We start from the raw sequence: 20,938 nt of genomic DNA on the forward strand, positions 1-20,938 counted from the left end.
ACATACGCATCTATGGTGGAAATCAAGGACATGTTTTACGCACAAGAATTTCACCACATAACAGAGGACCTGTGCGTAAGTAGGACTCTTGTCAAACGAGGACATATTCATATATTACTATACAACCGAGGACTTGTTACAGTAATGCTAATCATGGACCTACAAACATGTGCCACTTAATGCAAAAGCAGACCGTCTGGAATGGTCTGCGAAGCGAGGACGTCCTCGGTTTGCTGTGTCCTTGGTTTAAATGTAAAGTTTGTGTGTATGTCCTTGTTTTCCACCATGGGTAAGCGCGCGTGCACACACACACACACACACACACACCTGTCAAGTTGGCAAAGACACAGTGTACTGTGAAGCATGGCAGAATGCATAACTTGCATTCATGGCGATACACCATTTGCTCCTGCAACAACTGCTCCGGTCTTATTTTCTCTAAGGACTTAGGGTTAGGGTTAGGGTTGTGACAGGGTTTCAGGTTTAGCTAGATGTGAGGATGAGGATTAGGGTTAGGGGTTATGCAGGTTGTGGGTAGGTTTTATGTTTGGCTTTTAATAGCTTGCAGATATTTCATGAGAGCAATTGTCGCAGGAGCACAATGTCTGTGAACCTCATACAGTGAGTGTGACACACAGAGACACCAATACACTTCATACACACGCACAGAAGATGGGAGCGAACCTCAAACACAAAACAGGTTTACATGTTGTTAGAGTGTTTATGTCGATATACACTGTATGCTATACTGCTGTGCTTGTTTCACTATAATTTTGTTCAAATTCAGTGGCTTGAAAATGCTTGCTATTTGATATTTAGTATTTCAAGACCTGAAGAAGACCCATGAAAAAAGTCAAAAGCTTGGCAATTAAAGGCAGAAAGTGAACAAATCTGTAACAGCCCGCTAGCTCTCCCTTCACTGGTAGTCACAATTACCCATATCTATAGTATGCATTCCATAAATGCTTACAAATGTCACATTAGGATTTGGCATGTCTCTACGTGCATGCATAAAAAAGCCTTACGAGTATCATACGCACCAATGTGGAAATTACTATAGCACCACATAAAAATATCACAGTATGCACTCCACATTTTCTAAAATCTTACACATACACTCAAATTTTTACCAATTAATCTTCACATTTTGTCCTTCGTACCAGAAAATCTAGACATTATTTTGCAATTCCCACACCACTTCCATCATCATTGATCAATAGCGGTGCTACCTCCTTATAGCAATCAACATCGGTTTTGCCTCTTTTACCTCTTTATGTGCCACTTTCGCACGACCAACTCAGTCGATGGCATGCCAACTTTGCATATTCTGCTCAAACGCACAAACCCACCCAAACCGATCAATAAATCGGCAAATGCCACAGTACATTGAAATCATCTCTCGCAATTCCATTCCTGTCACATGTAGCTTGCATTTTATGTGGGGATTGACTATCTAGGGGTGTTTTGTACTGGATTTGCAAGTAAATTCTCTGCTTTTATCACTGTTTTGTGTGCAAAAGTCATGTCTCTACAATTATGTAGCTACTGGTCATTTGAAAAAAAATCAATCACATCATATTTGTCATACAATTTACATCAAAGCAAAGCTTGGCATTTTGTGTTCAGCTTTGCCTCTTACATGTCCCAGGTAACAAAAATCCATAAAAGTTACATAGATTTGAAGAACAAAACGTATTCAAAAAGCATGACTACGTTGCAGTCTCAGAATGATATGGCACACTGGTGGTTTACATCATGGCACATAAAGAGTTAAAACAAGCAATTTTAAACTCTTCAAGTTTAATCTCTTCCTTACCTCCTCCGTCTTGCGCTTGAGAATCTTCTGCTGCTGTTCGTTGCGAAGCTCCAGGTCCTTGATTTTTTGTTGGTCTCTCTGTAAGTCCCTCTGAGGCAGAGAAGGATTTGGAGAGATCGTTTTTCATTTCAAAACTACTTTTCGATAAACCTTTGTGTGCCCTGGTACTTACACTACGAGATCCGGGTGCCCCCTGTTTTGAAGCAATGGGAAATTGAGTAATCTCGGAAGCAACAAGTTAACTTGCCACGCTTTTTCTGTCAGCATTCAATAATCAATCTAAAGTGGACAGAGTTGTAGACTCTGTGACCTGATCTTTTAATGTGACCTGATCTTTTAAACAGAAAGGCCATGATGTCACAATAGGGATTAAAGAGGATTAGGTAATCTCTTTACATTGACAATTAGCTTCCATTTATCTGTGCTAACAGCTGAAGAAAGCACTCTAGCATGCTTCCCTATGGTCAAACAAAGCCCAAGCAGCCCTACACCCTCAAAAATGTCACACAGCAGTTCTACTGTATATGGCTGTCACATATGTTGACCTAATGAACTGACCTGAAAAATCACTGTAAGTTTCACTTATGACATGACTTATGACATGATAAATGACAAAATGTTTTCAGATGTTACCATGGAAAGTACATTATTATTGGATGCCATACATTTTCCACACAAAGTTTGTTTGTTCTAAACATTTAAATAGATACATGAAAAGAATGCGTAAATTTTCATCTAGTGTTGAGTGTACTGATCACTTCTGCTGACAAAAGATATATCCATCTTATCAAGTGTTTCATTTCCTTCACATGAAACGATGAAAATTTGGAACAGTAAAACATATTCAACCATTCAGCTGCAAAACAACATTACCGCACCCCTGCTGTAACATGGAACAGTCTGGTGTCATCCATACTTATACAGCAAAGCAAACAACTGGCAGAAGAATGATCCATTCAGAGGCAAGGGTGTTTTGAGACTCACCTCTAGTTTTAATTTCCTCTCCCCTTCCTCCCTCAGCCTAACTTGTAGCAGCTCCTGGTGTTGTTTCATCCGACCCACAGCGATCTCCAGGTCCTCTATCTTCTTCTCTCGCTGGGACTGCATCTTGAGGATCCGCTCAGATTCCTGCGAAACACAGTCAAACAGTTAGTTCACATGTATACTTTGCCTTGAGAGTATCTGCTTAAAACTATGGGCAGTGTTACACTCTTACACTCATGATATCTTGGATCATATAAACAATAGGGTAACAATTCCACCCATTGCCATGGAGATAGTAGATACATGATGTACTTACAGTATTATTCCCAATACACGTGGTGTTTACAGTTCATGTAAGCGATGGAGAGAGTATAAATTGCACTGCATTCATGTATCTGGTAGTTTCTTCCGTGTTACACACTGAGTTCAGGGGGGTGTTTCATCAAGTTAGTCAGTGCTGACAAATTGTCAGTCTCTAACAATCACCATAGAAACAATCAGTGACCAGAGCATCTCAGCTATGCACAAATCAAAACCAAGGATTTTGCTGAAATTGTCATTGACTGACAACTCGTCAGCGCTGACTAAATTGATGAAACACCCCCAAGGAATAGAATTGAGAAGGAAAGTCTGTTGACCTACCTGCTGCTTCTTCATAAGTTCCTTGACCTTGGTGTGGGCTTTCTCCATCTTCTTCTGATATTCGACCTGCAGCCGACCTTTCTCCTTGACCTCCATTTCACCCTTTGACCCCAGGTCATGCAGGTGTCTCCTGGCTTCAGTCAGGTCCTCACGTGCCTTCTTCACATCCTGCGATGATGGGAGGAAGAACATAATAGGAGAGGATGAATACGGAAAGGAAAAAATGATGCACCAAAAGAAATGGGGAATAGCGCAAAGAGCAGAAAATGAAGAATGAAAACAAGAAGAGGAATAAGCAACAGAACAAGACGAAGAAGGAAATGAAGAAGGAAAGAAAAAGAAGAAGCAACAGAAGATGATGAGGAAGAACAGAAGACCAAAAAGAAGAGGAGGAGAAGGATATCAATTTAAGAATTGAAAACAGGTGAAGATAGAAGTTAAAGACAACAGAGACAAGTTTGAGAGAAAAACAAATACATGGAAAAGGAATTGGGGAAAGAAGCCACCATGAAGATAAATAGATGACACCATGAAAAAAACAAAAATATAAAATTGTGGAAGAGATAGGCAACAATGAAAAGGATAGAAAAACAATTCATTTTCTCAAAGTTGGCAATAAGAAAACATGGTATTTGTGTAAATGAAAAGGATATCATACTGGAGGAGGAAGCAGAGGAAGCAATTCTTAAAAAAAAAAAAAAAAGTATATCAACTTGTTGAGTCAGGCTGGGTGCTTTTGATTTCTGCTCTCACTTGGGGTGGATTTTACCAACTTTTTTTCAGATCTGTGTGTCACCAGAATATTGTTACTCGACTGATTTCAATCTCTGGAAGCTGCAAGACTTGTCTTATGGAGGATTTTGATTGATTTCACCAGATAACCGTGATTCTGATTTTGCTGTGACTCTTCATATATGACTTGCCTTGGTAGCCATGACACACAGAGCATGGCCTGAATGTGTTCACTCATCCTTGAATACCCCTGGACATCAATGAACCTCCTCCCCTTTGTGCTTAACAGCTTCTGTGAGTATTTACAATGGAGATGATTAGATTGGCTCTATTCATAGGCCTCACTACACTATGCCTATCTGAACGTGAACAAAGCTCTCCTTGGTACTTGGTATGCTCCCCTATAACTGCTACACCGACGTACTGTACAGTCCACTTCAAATATGGCGGAAAGTGTATACACTACTATTCAAACTCATGTGCAACCTTCAAGGCCAGTATCCTTCAATCTGGTGACATAAGCCCTAATCCAGGGCCCTTGACAACTCCCGGTGGATCATGTTACCAGAACCGGTCCTCTTCTGTCAACCATAGGCATAACCATGCCCCACTGTCATGTCTTCTTTTCAATGCTCGGAGCATTCGCAACAAATGGCAGGATCTTCAGCTCTCTCTTGCCAATCATACACCTAGCATGTTGTTCATCACAGAGACATGGCTCACCAGAGATGAACCAGACCCCTCTCTTGGCTTGTTGCATGCTGTCTTCCGCAAAGATCGTCCAAAGGGCCGTGGTGGAGGTGTTCTGGCCGCCGTTGACCCTGATTTATCACCCAGCAGATTACATCGACACGAAACGGATGATCTTGAATTGATGTGGCTGTCTGTGAAACTCGCTAAAGCTAACTGGGTGGTTGGCGTGCTTTACCAACCACCTTCTTCTCCTGTGTCATATTGGGAGAAAGTGGCAAACTCCCTTGAATCAGTGGATGTCAATCTATTCGATGGATGCCTCCTGGTTGGGGATTTCAACATAGACATGTCTCCAGGTGCACACCGAACAAACCATCATGCCTACCTGGAGGAAATCACTTCACAGCATGGACTGGCTCAGTTGGTGTCTGTTCCCACAAGGCCTTCAGAAGCCAACATGCCTACAACTGGTTCAACGATTGACCTTGTCTTCACAAACTGCCGGCACTACGTCTCCTCCGTCAACATCTCACCGTCACCTGTCTCATCCGATCATCATGCAGTATCCATCCATCTTCGCTCTTCACATTCACTCCTTCGAAACAGTCTAGTGAGATCATTTTTGCAGTTTCAGCGAGGAGACTTTAACCACTTGCGAAGGCTAATCCAGCTTATTCCTTGGTCTGCATTTATGGATTCCAATGACCCAAACTCATCAGCAGAGATCTTCACAGACTTACTCAATGCAGCTGTAAATGACTCTATTCCCAGAGTATCCAAACGAAAGTCGAAATTTTCCCCTTGGATTACCAAAGAGCTGAGAAAACTTGTTCATAAAAAGCATGTGTTATTTAAGAGAGCTCGCAGGTCAGGCTTGAAAACTGATTGGGAAACATATTGCAAGGTACGAAATGATGTCAAGAAACAATGTAGACAAGCATACTGGTTCTATGTAGACAATATGTTTATGTCTAACGACAACAGGCGTAGGTTCTGGAGCTATGTTAGATCATGTAAGCAATCATCTGCTCCTCGTGTGTTTGTTCATGATGGTACTACTCTCAATAATCCTGACAGTATATCGCAAGCTTTTAATGATTACTTTAGTTCTGTGTTCAACCCTGCACAACTTATCCCAGATGAATCTCTAGACAGCTCATGCCTAGTCCCTGAACTGAGTCAGTTGTCCGTTTCTGTAGGTGAGATTATTCCAATGTTGCTCTCTCTTCCAGCAAATAAACCCCCAGGGCCAGATGGAATTCACCCTAAAATCATCAAGGAAACTGCTTATGAGATTGTGTATCCCTTGTGTGCCCTATTCAATTCATCTCTTCATACAGGGGTTGTACCAAACATGTGGAAAAAGGCAAACATTACTCCCATATACAAACAGGGTGATAGAGAGTTGCTCACTAACTACAGACCCGTTGCACGAACTTCTGTGCTTTGTAAAACCCTTGAACGAATAGTAACATCAGCTATTCAATCACACATGGATTCATATGGCATGTGGAATTGTCACCAACATGGCTTCATTAGAGGAAGAAGTTGCGTTACCCAACTAACCAATGTCCTTCATGATTGGTCTTGTACCCTCGACAAACCTAAAGCTCCCCGGATCGATGCTGTGTTCTGTGACATGTCAAAAGCATTTGACAAAATGTCACATTCTGCTTTGCTCGATACAGTTGCCAAGGATTACAGCATTCGCGGAATGGTTTGGAAATGGCTCAAATCTTTCCTTGTTCTGCGAGACCAACGTGTGATGTACCAGGGCGCATTCTCCTCTTGGACTAGAGCCTCTTCTGGGGTACCGCAAGGAAGTGTGATCGGACCATGTCTCTTTAACTACACAACAATGTGGCTCACTCCATAAAGTCCACCACAGTTCTCTTTGCTGATGACATCATCGTCTACAGAATAATACGATCCTCACATGACCAAGCAGTGTTACAATCAGACCTTGACAAAATTCACGAATGGTGCACGTCAAAGCAAATGTCACTTAACACCGCGAAAACCAAGGTGATGCACATCACCCGGAAGCGGATACCGGATCAATACCCAGTCTACATCCTTAACAATGACCCGCTAGCCCATGTACCATCCTACAAGTACCTTGGAGTGATCATATCGTCCGATCTCCGTTGGAACTTGCACGTGGACGCTGTTGTAGCCTGTGCCAATCGGCTACTGGGTTTTATTCGCTGCATCGCACGTGGGGCCTCCACACAGGCGATATTTTGTCTCTACCGGTCCCTGGTACTCCCAATTCTGGAATATGGCATACCAGCATGGCACCCCAACACTGCAGCCCAGGAGCATAAACTAGAGCAAGTTCAACGGACAGCGACCAGAGCCGCACTCCCTCAAAGGAGGTGTGAGATGTTCTACGATGAGCGCCTTCGCTTGCTCCATTGGTCATCGTTACAGTTCAGAAGGGATTATGCTCTGTGCGCGTTCACCATAAAATGCCTTTCAGGGGTTATTAAATGTGAAGCTATATCCAACACTGTTCAGATAAATACCCGGCACCCATACCTTCTTACATTCACTCACCACCCGTCCAGAACCCAGCTACTCTTCCTGTCCCCCACCCGTAGGTTTCCCAGACTCTGGAACAAATTACCTGACTCAGTAAGGGACTCGGCAGTTATTGATTCTCTCTCATCTTTCCTTCAACAACTGAGAGGTTCATTTTAATGTAGTAGGTGTATATTGATAACCACAGGTATAATATACATACGATGTACATGTGTATGACTTTGACTTTGTTTGAAATACACAAATGTGTCAAGTTAACTGTATGGGTGTGTTATCTTAGGTCGGGTGCCCTGGTGCCCTGATTTCTGCTCTCATTTGGAGAGGATTTTACCGACTTTTTTCAGGTTTCTGTGTCATCAGTATATTGTAACTCAGCTGATTTCAATCCCTGGAAGATGCAGGACATGTCTAAAGGAGTACACGATTGATTTTACCTGATAATTGTGATTTTTGTTTTTGTTTTTTTGCTGTTTTTCTATCATGATTGCTCTTGGTTGCTATAAAACACAGAATATTGATTGATATTCAGTTTTGTTTGCGACCCAGTTATATCTTGGTCTCTGGGTTTCAGATTTTTTGTGTAAGACATATATAACATTAAGTGATTAGTAATTTTATAGTTTTTTTTTTTATGTTCATGCCTTAATTCATGCCTCACATTATTTGATATTATTTATGAATTTTGGCATCTGATATATAATGTCTATTGCACAGTGGTGTATGTAATACCACACAAAGAAATTTTAAAGAAAGTGCTGGGTTATGTAGTTTCAGGGTAATGATGAAGTTAGAGTTTTGAAATTATTTTTATATTTACTGTGTATCGAAGATGGTTTGGGGTATGTTGATGATACTTGCTGGCTTCATACACTGTAGTGCAGTAAGAGGGGATATTTGTTGTTGTTGAGATGTACTCTGATAACACTTTTTTGTATAATGGATTGTTTTCTTTTTTTACGGGAGGGTGGAATGAATACCCATTTGCCACAATGATATTTTTAGCTTGTGTGAAGAAAAAAAATCCATCTGGTGTACACTCTTAATTCAAAATTGTATTATTTCTTTTCTTTTATGTTCAACAACTCCCTGATGTGCTTCCTTAAGTTGGTTGGAGAGGCCCAAGGGTCACAGTGATTTTGATTGCTTTTTTCCAACCCGGCTCCTTCGGGAAGCTCAACAGGGAAAGCCTGACACTTTGTTTTCTCGTGTTTGTTTGTTTATTCTGTTTCTCTGTTATCACTTGTATTGTTTTACAAATGCCGAATAAATAATAATAATAATGATAATAATAATAAGAACTCCATATCAACTATATCGAAAAATAACAAGTTACGAACCTCAAATCATAGCAAACTTTCTCATATCTTATCAAGACTCATCTGACTTGCTCCAAAACAAACCTTTTCCAGGTGCTTGATCTTCTCTGAGTACTTCTTGTTGGCTGCCTCCGAGTCCTTCCCAGTTTGCACCAACTCTCTGATCAGTTCTTCCTTCAGTCTGGAAAAAAAAAAAAGAGTTTCATCGTGTGCTAATTTGAGATATTTGTGACTAAAGGGATGGTATAGTATTGGTGAAGATGAGGATTGGGCTTTTAACTTTCTTCAAGATGTCAAGAAACCACTTACAAAATAGTACCGACCTTAATATCATTTTCAGATGAATTCAAAGTTTATGTCACAAAAATCGGATTTGAAATGGCCGAGACATCCAAAAACAAGGTAATAGAAAGCAATGATCCTAATAAAAGATGAATCCCATCTTTTACTAGGATCACTCTGTTTTGGGATATTTCAGCCATTTCAAAACCAATTGTTATCAAATAAACTTTGAATTCCTCTTAGAATCAAATGCTCCTTCATATTTTACAAGAGGTTTCTGATTACCTCAACAGATCCTCATTAAAAAAAATTGGAATCCTGCAGCCCTATCTCAAACGAAACTATACTTTCCCTTTAATATGAGATATTTGTGATTAAAGCTGGTTAAAAAAAAACACAAAGAAAAATATAAAAAGATGAGGGAAATTTCTAACCATAATTTCTAGACTATTTCTTGTTCGTGACAAGTGAAGTATAACTGGACAGGTTTTATTTTGCTCTCATGATGGACTCACTTTAAAATATTTGAAATTGGTGCCTACTCATACATAATCTCTTTGAGGGTCAATTAACTCTATGGCCCGAATTCACAAAGGTGGTACAAATGAAACAATGGTTTAAACCATGGACAAAAACCATGGAGCGCCAAGTGTCCCACGGAATCTTTCGTTACGAAATTGGTCATTTCGTTGACGAAATGTTCATTTAGTTACAAAATGTTGTCATTTCATTACAAAATATTCATTTCATCGACGAAATGACTGATTTCGTAATTAAATATTAAATGCGACACTTGGCGCTCCATGGTTTTTGTCCATGGTTTAAACCATGGTTTCATTTGTACCACCTTCGTGAATTCGGGCCTTTGTATGCCCGATTGCCAATGGCCACAGTACATGTAAATATGATAGCACTGAGTACATTGTCCAAAGTCCCCTGCACAGAAAGAGCTAATCTGCAGAGACTCACCTGATGTTCAGCGTGAGATCCCGAAGCTTCTGCTGCGATTCCTGCATGTGCAGCTGGGACGCCCTCACTCGCTCCTGGCCCGTCGTCAGGCTCGACCTCAGGTCGACCCCTTCTGACCCTGCCTCCTCAATAGAGGGCGCTCTACCTTTCGTGATCGTCGAGCCAAAGTCTAATGGCCAAAGAAAGGATTTGAAGGCAGATTACATAGGCTGATTCAACAATTTCTCTGTCGGTCATGCAGTTATTTTACATCATTACTTTAGCTGGTCTAGGCCATGCTTGTCTTAAAGATGCGTAGACCCAGAGGTGGCAATGGTTCTAAGCATAAGTACTACAGAAGAATCGATAGCATAGGCGTCTGTATGAAACTTGCGCCATACGCCCACATATGCATTCAACTAAACCACCAGGTCAATGTGTTTTTAAACTTGTACTTCTGTTCTAGTTTTTACAGACAGCATCATCACTAGAAACACCATGTAGCATTTCTTTCCAAAACATGGTAAAGAAGCACAGTCTCACATGCTTTTTTTTGTGAGAAGAATCGAGAAATATAGAGCATGTCAAGAAGAACCGTTTACTCCTCACGCTTGCTTTCAACCAGTGCTTACAGGAAACATTTTTTTTTTTTTCAGTATTCTTAAACATTCTTTTCCACGACATGAAAACAGATTAATATCAGCGAAGCACTTTCCCTCAACTCATAATTCCAAGAATGACATGGAAATATTGAATAACAGCATGAACATCATGAGCACTGAGAGGGTGAAAAAAGAAGGGGAAAAAAAAATCACATTTTTGCCAGAAAAGATGTTAAAACTGTCAAATCACTCTATACCACCAACACACAATCAGTGCTAAACTCTTCTAGAAGATAGAGATTGAGCAGCTTCTGTCTTCAACTTACTCTTGTTGTTCAAGATCTGGGTCCGCCGCCGTTGCCGTGCTGATGAGATTCCTCCCTTTTCTTCCTTGTTCCACGTTTGGCCGAGAGCTCTGGATGGGGGGGGGGGGGGGGGGGGGGGGGGGGAGAGGGGGGAAAGCAGAAGACATCATTTTGCATCCTGCAGGTCACACTTGCAAATTATTGTGAGGAATCGCCAATGAAATTGCCTGCTAGTAGATGGAAATAACAGGCCATACACGGTCTTCTCAGGGAATGATTCAGGGCTGTCAGTGTTCACTTCATGCAGCAAAATCAGAAAGATTCCTCAGAGCAATCAGGGATATAACTTGCTCATTACACGCATCTCAATGGGCAAAGAGAAATACCCAAATCAGGTAGATTTGAACGTAAAGTCGACCTCGCCTAATATCCCCATTCAGAGTCCACCAAAACAGGGCACAACCTCCGAGAGATGTTCCGTGTTCACTATAGATGATGGGGACTCAAAACGGTCACAGCACAAAACATTTGGGGTGACAGCCTAGAATGAGTCTAGCACAACTTCTGAGAGCTATGCTAGACTCTGGTTTGAGGGGACTCTGAAGGGTCCCTGGGATAAACATGGCACACACTTCCAGTTACTTGTGCTGTTTGTGGCAGAGCGCGCACGTGTGTACATGAGAAACCGCTACCTCTCTGGAGAAACACCTGCTTATTATTTAAAAGTAAAATCCAAAAGGACTGGAGAATATTCTTTGCTTTGCATGAGCCATGACTCTCTCACACACAGGACCTCAAGTCAATGTCCCATCTGAGGGACACAGTGCTACCTCTTTACTCCTTAGTGGCAGGTTCACAAATTTGACTGACTGAGCAGACTCAGTAAACAGTATGCTATGTCTGAATATATTGCACAAACACACAAACCAGCCCAAAACGATCGATAAATCGCCAAATCCCACAGTACAATGGAAACTTCACTCGCCACTCCATTCCTTTTAGCTGGCATTGTGGGGTGACTGATAGCGGTGCTCCCTCAGGTTTTTTCGAACAAACTCTAATTTTCTATCGCAGTTATGTGTGCAAAAGTCATGCCGCCCATACATGGGCAATAATGCAAGTACTTGCCATTCGAAAGAAGAATAATCATACATTTGTCATAAAATTGACATCACAGCAAAGCTTGCAATTTTCTCTACAACTTTGCTCTTCACATGACTGGCATAAACATTTCTGAAAAAGTACAACACGGCTTTGAAAAAACAGAATGCTTTCTAAAAGCCTGCCTACGTTCACAGTCTCAGAATAATGTTGGACATTGGGGGTACACACTGTGGCACACACAGAATTAACAGAGGGGAGGGTATGATGAGACGCACAACTTGACGTACTGCAAGGAAGGTGATATGGCTCAGACGGTAGCATGTCTGCCTCCAGATCCAAGAGTACAGGGTTTGATTCCCGAGTCTCAATATTCAATGTTGTGTGTAAGTATTCCGCCCCCTTTAGTGAGGCAAAAACACTTTGTCCCACATACAGGACATTAAATGGAGGTCCCATGTGTGAGTTAGCCACAACTCATACGCACTAAGACCCTGTTTACAGTGCGGGGTTCGGGCTCGGCCGCGGCTCGGTCGCGGCCGAGCCCGGCCTCAATTGCGCGGCCGAGCCTCGCAATTTTGTCCGTTTACACTGCTGGGCTCGGCCGCGCTTTTGATTCAAACCTTTCAATATTTTGTCGTAGTGGCGCTCTGCTTGTAAACAAATGCAATTTGGTATTGTCTGGTTTTCAGACCCTTTGCCAAATGAATTCCGTGGCGACGAAGTCGCCGTTCGGGCAAAGGCCTTTGCCGAAGGAAAGAATCCTTTGCAGGACAAAACCACCTTAAACTATACTGGTTTTCGACGTTGAGGGGGTTAATATCCTGAATAGCGAAAGATACAGGCAGAGGGTTTGGAAGCCAGACTAAAATTGGCTGCGCAATTGGCCTCGCATTTGGCCCAGTTTGCGTTTACACTGAGAAAAGGCCGAGACCACCTCCAGAGCGAGGCCAAATGCGAGGCCAATTTTGGCCTCGCATTTGGCCTTTTGCTCGTTTACACTGAAGCGAGGCTGGACTCGGCCGCGGGTCTGGCCGCGGCCGAGCCTCGCACTGTAAACGGGGTCTTAAAAGATCCCAATTCATTCATTCATCGCAAAGACCAGGGTGCCAACCCGGTGGAGTGTTCTCCCTACCCACCAACACAAGAAAATGGGCAAATGATGCAGACCCCTCGTGGTTCGCCCAAGGCGACTGTCACTAGTCAGCAAATGGTATCACCCAGGCACTTGGTGCCATGTGCTTGAATGAATGAATCAATGGATGAATAAATGAATGAATGAATGAATGGATGAATGAATGAATGAATGAATGGATACATGAATGAATGAATGAATGGATGAATGAATGAATGAATGAATGAACAAATGAATGAACAAGTGAATGAATGAATGAATGGATGAATGAATGAATGAATGCATGCATGAATGAAAGAATGAGTGAATGAATTTATTAATGATGGATGGATTGATGAATGAATAAATAAATGAATGAATGAATGAATGAATGAATGTAGGAATGAATGAATGTAGGAATGAATGGATGAATGAATGAATGAAAGCTAGTGATGCTTGCGGCTCACTCACCTGGATTCCGGGTCAGAGTCCTCCGCCTCACTGCTGTCCGTCAGTCTCTCTTGGAGTACAGCGTCTCCATCCTCCAGCTCACGAATTAACAGCTGGCTCCTGGCTCGGAAACCCTGGACAATACGCTCCAGGGAAAACTGTCCAAAGCAAACATACCAAACAAAAAAATTAAATCAACATCATTCCCTAAACAGGACTTATTCATCTGCAGGAAGCGGTTGATGGTCTTAATGATCCTTTGGCGTTGGGGTTCACAGAGTAGTAAAAGGCTGGCTTGGTACAGATAGACTCATGACAAGAATTCTCGTAACAAGATGTCCACAGCTTTATCACTAATCTCTCTGTACATACACAGTTGAAAAATCTCAAATGGAGTAAATTGCTTTGAATGGGCGTATGCTTTCATTCTCATATTCGCTGCCTGGTCCTATTCTTGGTTTTCGAATGTATCCTGGTTGACAGACAATGAATTGGGCACCTATGATTCGCCATGCTACTGACCTTTAATCAGAAGCTGGCTGCTGGTGCAATTAACCAGGATTATAATACACTCCAGGAAAAAAGTGTCCAGGGAAAGAATGATAGATACACATGCAAAAGACCAAAGTATCTATGTAAATGATGACAATTATGTTAAAAATTAATGTTAATACTGGATAAGGGTGACCACTACAGGTTGAGAGCTGGCTCCTGGCCCTAAGATCCTGATGAAGACATTAAGGAGAAAACTATATGGGAGAAAAATATGGACAAAACAAGGAAAAGTAGAAATTACGCGGTGCGTAATATATGTCCCCGCCGGAAGTAGCATTTTGTAGCAAAATGTGCAATATAGGTAAAAAATCAAGGTCAAAGGTCAAAGATGTCAAAGGTCAAAATTCTGTGTAAAAGTTTTGAAGCCCTCACCTAGTGCCATCACATAAGCATTACGGTGCGTAATATATGTCCCCGCCGGAAGTAGCATTTTGTAGCAAAATGTGCAATATAGGTAAAAAATCAAGGTCAAAGGTCAAAGATGTCAAAGGTCAAAATTCTGTGTAAAAGTTTTGAAGCCCTCACCTAGTGCCATCACATAAAGCAAACGGAATCGAAATCGGGTTAGAAATGGCGAAGGAGTAGCATTTTATAGCCAATGTACAATACAGGTAAAAAATCAAGGTCAAAGGTCAAAGAAGGCAAAGGTCAAAATTCTGTGTAAAGTTTTGAAGCCCTAACCTAGTGCCATCACATAAAGCAAACGGAATTGAAATCGGGTTAGAAATGGCGAAGGAGTAGCATTTGGTAGCCAATGTACAATACAGGTCAAAAATCAAGGTCAAAGGTCAAAGAAGGCAAAGGTCAAAATTCTGTGTAGAAGTTTTGAAGCCCTCACCTAGTGCCATCACATAAAGTAAATGGAATCGAAATCGGGTTAGAAATGGCGACGGAGTAGCATTTTGTAGCAGAATGTACAATATAGGTCAAAAATCAAGGTCAAAGGTCAAAGAAGGCAAAGGTCAAAATTCTGTGTAGAAGTTTTGAAGCCCTCACCTAGTGCCATCACATAAAGCAAACGGAATCGAAATCGGGTTAGAAATGGCGAAGGAGTAGCATTTTGTAGCAAAATGTACAATATAAGTCAAAAATCAAGGTCAAAGGTCAAAGAAGGCAAAGGTCAAAATTCTGTGTAGAAGTTTTGAAGCCCTCACCTAGTGCCATCATATAAAGCAAACGGAATCGAAATTGGGTTAGAAATGGCGAAGGAGTAGCATTTTGTAGCAAAATGTACAATATAGGTCAAAGGTCAAGGTCAAAGGTCACGACTGAAATTCTGTGTAGAAGTTTCAAAGCTCCCTTGTAGTGCTATCATATAAAGCAAACAGAATCAAAATTGGCTCATAAATGACAGAGAAGTAGCAAATTGAAGATTTTGATCACACACGGACGCACACACGGACACACGGACGGACACACGGACTGACACACGGACACACACACGTACGGAGCCCGTTTCATAGTCCCCTGCTCGAACTCGTTCGGCGGGGACAATAACTTATCTTTTATCAGCAAAAAGAAAAAACAAGTGCATATGAACAATAAATAACATGTCCATGTTAAGCTAAGAATTATCCTTAACAACAACAGATGAATTTCTACCACGCATCTCTTGTGATAGCATCTTTGCATCAAGCATCGCCATGGCGACCCTTCCATGAGGGATGCACTCACCAGTGGAGGGCTGGTGTGCAGTCTGCGGGGCTGGGGCTTGCTCCTGTCTCTGGCCGTAGTACTCCCAGACACTGACTTGGTCCTCATGGCGTGGGGAGGGACAGACATGGCCCTCCTACCAGCGGAGAGGGGTAACTCAAAGCCCCCTCCACCAGTCTTTGGGGTATGGAAGGGTCAAAACAGTGTCATAATAGCATTCAATCAGACCTACTTTCAGAGATGGAATTTAGATACAACTGCATGTGTTTGACAAATACTACCATATTGAACTGTTTAATCTACGTTTAGATACCCTCACAGAAATATATATAAATAAATATGATAAATAAATCAAAATAGAAATACATTTCTGACATGTTCTATGCAAGAATGTGCCCTTTGTTACATTCCATATCATTCATTCATCTGTACATAGAATGTGTCAAGAATGATTTGAGAATTGAGAATGAGAAGGGCGTTAAGTTCTCTTGAACACTATGGGTTTAGTGGCAACTTAACGCCCTTATCATTCTCACGCGACAAATCATCAATTTGCTCATTAAATTCACACACTCAAAAAAGGGCAAACTTTCTAGTGTATTTCCACAGATGGTAATACATACACAGGCCAGAAGGAGTCAAGCATGTACAGCTACGCATGAACTTACAGGAAAACTAACACTGACGCATGGCTGAATACAATAGACAAACACTTTACTTCTTGGTATAAATACTTGCACAAGGTATTCATAAAGCAGCTGATCCCAAAGCTGATCCTTGGGATCATCACTGGCCCATCTTTGCCTTTTGTCTGTTCACCCCCTTGCTTCTATAATCCCCCTTCCTTTACCTGTTTGGCTCCCTGCCTTTCACTTCTAAGCCACCCCTTTTGTTTTCATTGTTCTGTGTCCCTAGCCCTTGTCAGAATATGTTTGTTGTGTTTAGTTCATACCAGGTGAATGCTTTCCCTATATGTTTTTCATTTTGCCTCAGACGAAGATTCTGCTAGGATCAAAAGCTCAGGCCACATGTGATTCCATTTTATTCCATTTGGTCGCCACTATTGGATATTAAAGCAGTATTCAGTAGCTTTTTTTGCTACTAATTTTTCATAATTCACACTCCCACTCTTGATAAGTTTGCAGGCAATTCTTTCATGTGGCCCTTGAGTCAATAGCTCGTGGCAAAAAGGAAACAAGCAGCTAATGGGATTGCAGCTATTCTGAGACTTATTTTCATAAGTCACACTCCCACTCCTTCTTTGCATACAAATCCATTCTTCTTGCTCCTGAATCAAAATGATCACAGCACACGCTTAACAAGCCGATAACATTTCATCTATAGTACCTCGGTCCCCAGCTGGGTTTGCAGCTCAGCAATCTTGGTCTGCTGTTCCACGAGGGCGCCCTCCAGCCTGCGGATCTTGTCCAGCGACATCTCCAGCTCATTGGCACACTGCTCCCTCTCAGATTCCTGGCAAGGAAGGCAGGTAATGGCTCCGCGTTAAACAAAGGCAAAAAGACGCTAGCATATACCATGCAGGGTGCTACAAGCCCACCAGCCTGATAACCCATGTTTGACTTCACAAACGACTGGAAATATATTATATAAAAGTGCCAGTATGTGTGCCCATTTTTTTTCCCCTTACGTTTTAACAAAGTAAGACTGTAAGTCAATATACTTCTACACTGTGGCAAAAATACACTTTCAACTAAACAAGTGTGTTAACATGTCAGAATGATTGTTGTCATCTGCAAATTTCAGCTTTAGCTATTGAAATTAACAGCGATTACAAAACCCACTCCGCTTGCCATATCTAAGTTGTTCGTAAAGTTTTGCGTAACTTTACAAACAACTTTATGAAACAGGGCCCAGGACCAGTAAAGCCAAATGCCAACTGTGTGATTTTTCTCCTGCGAATTAGTGCAAATAGCAACCTCAGATCTGTCTGAATCGAACCCGTTGGCTGTGTTGATATGAGTCAGCCCAATTTCATGCTGTAGAGGCTGCCCTGGGTGTGCTCACTACTGTAAAAGTGGTTTCTTTCGCGACGGTTTTATTTTCGCGCTTTGAGGTTGAACCGCGAATTTAACATCAAGCGAAAATGTTTTCAACTCGTCGCTTGTTACAATGCTATCATTACCGACCGCGAATTTAAACACACGCAAAAAAGTCGGCACCGATGGAAACCGCGAAAGTTTCTGTACGCGAAAGAAACCACTTTTACAGTATGACCTTCTGCTTACGAGTGTGCCCAACTGAAGCCGGAATTCACCAAATTTTTGAACATGTCAAAAACGACTACCGACATCAGTTAAGGTATCATTTACTATTTGCAGATGAAACAAAATACCAGCTTCAGTGCTGCAGTTAGTATTCACTAGGTACAACCTCCCAGTGCCACTACCCAGCTATCCTTCAGTCCCACACATTACATTTGGTGTATGTATCAATCTATCCTTCAAATCAAGAAGTAACCGGCATACCACATCTTTGAGCCTTGCCAGGAGGTCGCTGTTTTCTCTCCGCTTGTCGGCAAAAATCTGTTCATCACTGGAAAGGTCAGCAAGGGCCTGAAAGAAGCAAAAAAGGAACAAATACACAGATACATATCGACACAGAAACCATCATATAAATCATCCATATACAAAGTGGATTATCTGAATGCAAATAACACAGCTTGGCAGGTTATGAATTTGGTGTGTGGGTTCCAAAAATGCTTTAGCCTCTCCATTCATGAAATCTTACAGTCTATCACGTAGCATGCCATAATCACCTGGCTAAGCCCTGCCTTCAAGTCTCCATACCCCCAGACCCTCCCACACATTTTAAAATCCTCTACAGACTGAGACACACCATTTGATTTAAGCCATACCTCCATATTTTTTACTCTTCTACAGTGTGACAAATCCACTAGTTTTAGCCCCACATTCACATCATATTCTAGTCCTCAGCAAAATTGGACAAAGGCATTGGTCTAAGCCCCACCTCTTCACCTTCTAACTCTCCACTGACTCCAATGACTTGGACAAACCAACTGATTACAGCTGCACCTCCTCACCTTCTAATCCTCCTCTGACTTGGACACACTCATTTGCCTTAGCTCCACCTCCTTATCTTCTAATTCTCCACTGACTTGGATGCACCCACTTGCCGTAGCCCCACCTCCTCACCTCCTAACCCTCTACTGACTTTGACACACCCACTTGACTTTAGTAGCCCAACCTCCTCACCTTCTAACCCTCTACTGAGTTGGCCCCACCTCCTTATCTTCAAATCTTCTACTAAAGTGGACACATCCACTTGCCTTAGCTCCACCTCCTCACTCTCTACTGACATGGACACACCCACCTGCCTCAACTCCACCTCCTCACCCTCTACTGACTTGGACACACCCACCTGCCTCAACTCCGCCTCCTTACCCTCTAGTGACTTGGACACACCCACCTGCCTCAACTCCACCTCCTCACCCTCTACTGACTTGGACACACCCACCTGCCTCAACTCCACCTCCTCACCCTCTACTGACTTGGACACACCCACCTGCCTCAACTCCGCCTCCTTACCCTCTAGTGACTTGGACACACCCGCCTGCTTCAACTCCACCTCCTCACCCTCTACTGACTTGGACATACCCACCTGCCTCAACTCCGCCTCCTCACCCTCTACTGACTTGGACACACCCACCTGCCACAACTCCACCTTCTCACCTCCTCACCCTCTACTGACTTGGACACACAGACTTTCCTTAGCCCCCTCCTCAACTTCACCCTCTACCAACTTGGACATGCCCACTTGCCTAAGCCACCCCTCGTCATCGCATAATCCTCTGGGGCATTATGCATGACAAACACCCACCTGTTTCAACCTTTTTTCCAACTCCCTAATCCTCTCCTGACCCTCCTTGCCGAGGTCGGTGGGCGGGGCCTGCGTCTGATCCCTCATCTCATTGGCCAGGTCCAGCCAATTGCTGACGGCGGTCTGCTGCGCTCTGGTCAGCTGCTCACTGTCCTGGAGGCCGGAGAAGATGTTGGACGCTTCCTCCGTGCAGACGTGGTAGTGGGCAAGCTCAGTTCTCAGCCTTGAAGGAAAGAGGAAAATACAGTCGAGGACAAGAGAATCATTTCATAATGAAACTAGTGTACACATGGAAAATTTTTGCAAATTTCACTTTGATGAAATGAACTACCATAATAAAAAGAAAACAAATTTAAAAAATGCAAATATTTTTGGAGACAAAAAAAACAACAACAACAAACAAACAAATACTCTCCTTTGCAAAAATCATACACACACACACAGACACACACACACAAAATCTCACCAAAACTGGTTCAGCATGAAACATTCCAGTGGCGAGACAATTTCATTTTGGCAGCATTACCTACACACAACTATTTCTATTCTTTTTTCTTTTATTTCTGCCGATAACATTAGAAAACATAAACACATATTGGCTATGTCACATCATGATAACACTTTGTTGTTGTTTTTTCATTTTGAACAAAGTACCCCCAAACTATGTTGCTTTTGGCCAGTACAGGCTAACAGTTAATTTGCAGTTCCATGAATGCAAACCAACAACTATACATATACACTGAATGAATTTAATTGGGAAAACAGTAATGAATTCTTACAATGTTTGTAGAATAAGGGGATAAATTTGCTGCAGATGGTCCTAAACTTGTTATTTGTCACAAAACTATTCACATTGGTGTAGGGCAATTTGTCAGCCAGTTGCAATGAAAACATCTCGATGGAAGAATTTCATGAATTTGGAAAAGTGAGAACTATTGTCAGATTCCTCTTCTTGTACCTCGACTATACATGTTGTTGTACCACATTCAAGCTAATAGGATTTCTGATTCCACACTGCATGAATTTCTCGTTTTCACTGTCCCCATATCCTCCTCATTTGTTCTTTGTCCGAATACCTTTTGCAACTCTCTCCTTATATTTAGATGTTGCTTCTTCCTATCTGCATCTATCTCTTCCCCCCCTTTTTTTTTTTGTTGCTATAAAAGCTCACCTTGAAATCTGATCTTCCAGGTCACCAATGCGTAGCGTGTCAGGCCTCTGTGACCAGTGAGAAAAAAAAAACAACAACAAAGTTTCGTATCACAACACTTGCCTTGATATATTCCATTGATTCATTGAGTGAAGCAAAATGAAGATAAACGCATCGCCGACTCTTCATTTCA

At 42.1% G+C, this 20,938-nt stretch overlaps 1 protein-coding gene across 1 annotated transcript in view; it reads right to left on the bottom strand.

Annotated features, from left to right (window-relative positions):
• The window catches only part of LOC139738869 (kinesin-like protein KIF27), a 41,412-nt gene that overhangs the window by 13,037 nt on the left and 7,437 nt on the right, over window positions 1-20,938 (bottom strand). The window contains exons 10-21 of the mRNA XM_071649500.1: window positions 20,767-20,811; window positions 19,596-19,818; window positions 18,224-18,310; window positions 17,085-17,210; window positions 15,759-15,914; window positions 13,551-13,687; window positions 10,886-10,974; window positions 9,979-10,147; window positions 8,812-8,908; window positions 3,443-3,610; window positions 2,801-2,944; window positions 1,817-1,906 (exon numbers count right to left, since the gene is read on the bottom strand). Of these exons, the coding sequence (XP_071505601.1) occupies window positions 1,817-1,906; window positions 2,801-2,944; window positions 3,443-3,610; window positions 8,812-8,908; window positions 9,979-10,147; window positions 10,886-10,974; window positions 13,551-13,687; window positions 15,759-15,914; window positions 17,085-17,210; window positions 18,224-18,310; window positions 19,596-19,818; window positions 20,767-20,811 (1,531 nt within the window). The remainder of the gene's footprint in view (window positions 1-1,816; window positions 1,907-2,800; window positions 2,945-3,442; window positions 3,611-8,811; window positions 8,909-9,978; window positions 10,148-10,885; window positions 10,975-13,550; window positions 13,688-15,758; window positions 15,915-17,084; window positions 17,211-18,223; window positions 18,311-19,595; window positions 19,819-20,766; window positions 20,812-20,938) is intronic.

Source organism: Diadema antillarum, unplaced genomic scaffold, assembly GCF_040938485.1.
Source record: "Diadema antillarum isolate AM-2024a unplaced genomic scaffold, OU_Dant_1.0 seq00000770_RagTag, whole genome shotgun sequence".
Taxonomy (NCBI): Eukaryota; Metazoa; Echinodermata; class Echinoidea; order Diadematoida; family Diadematidae; genus Diadema; species Diadema antillarum.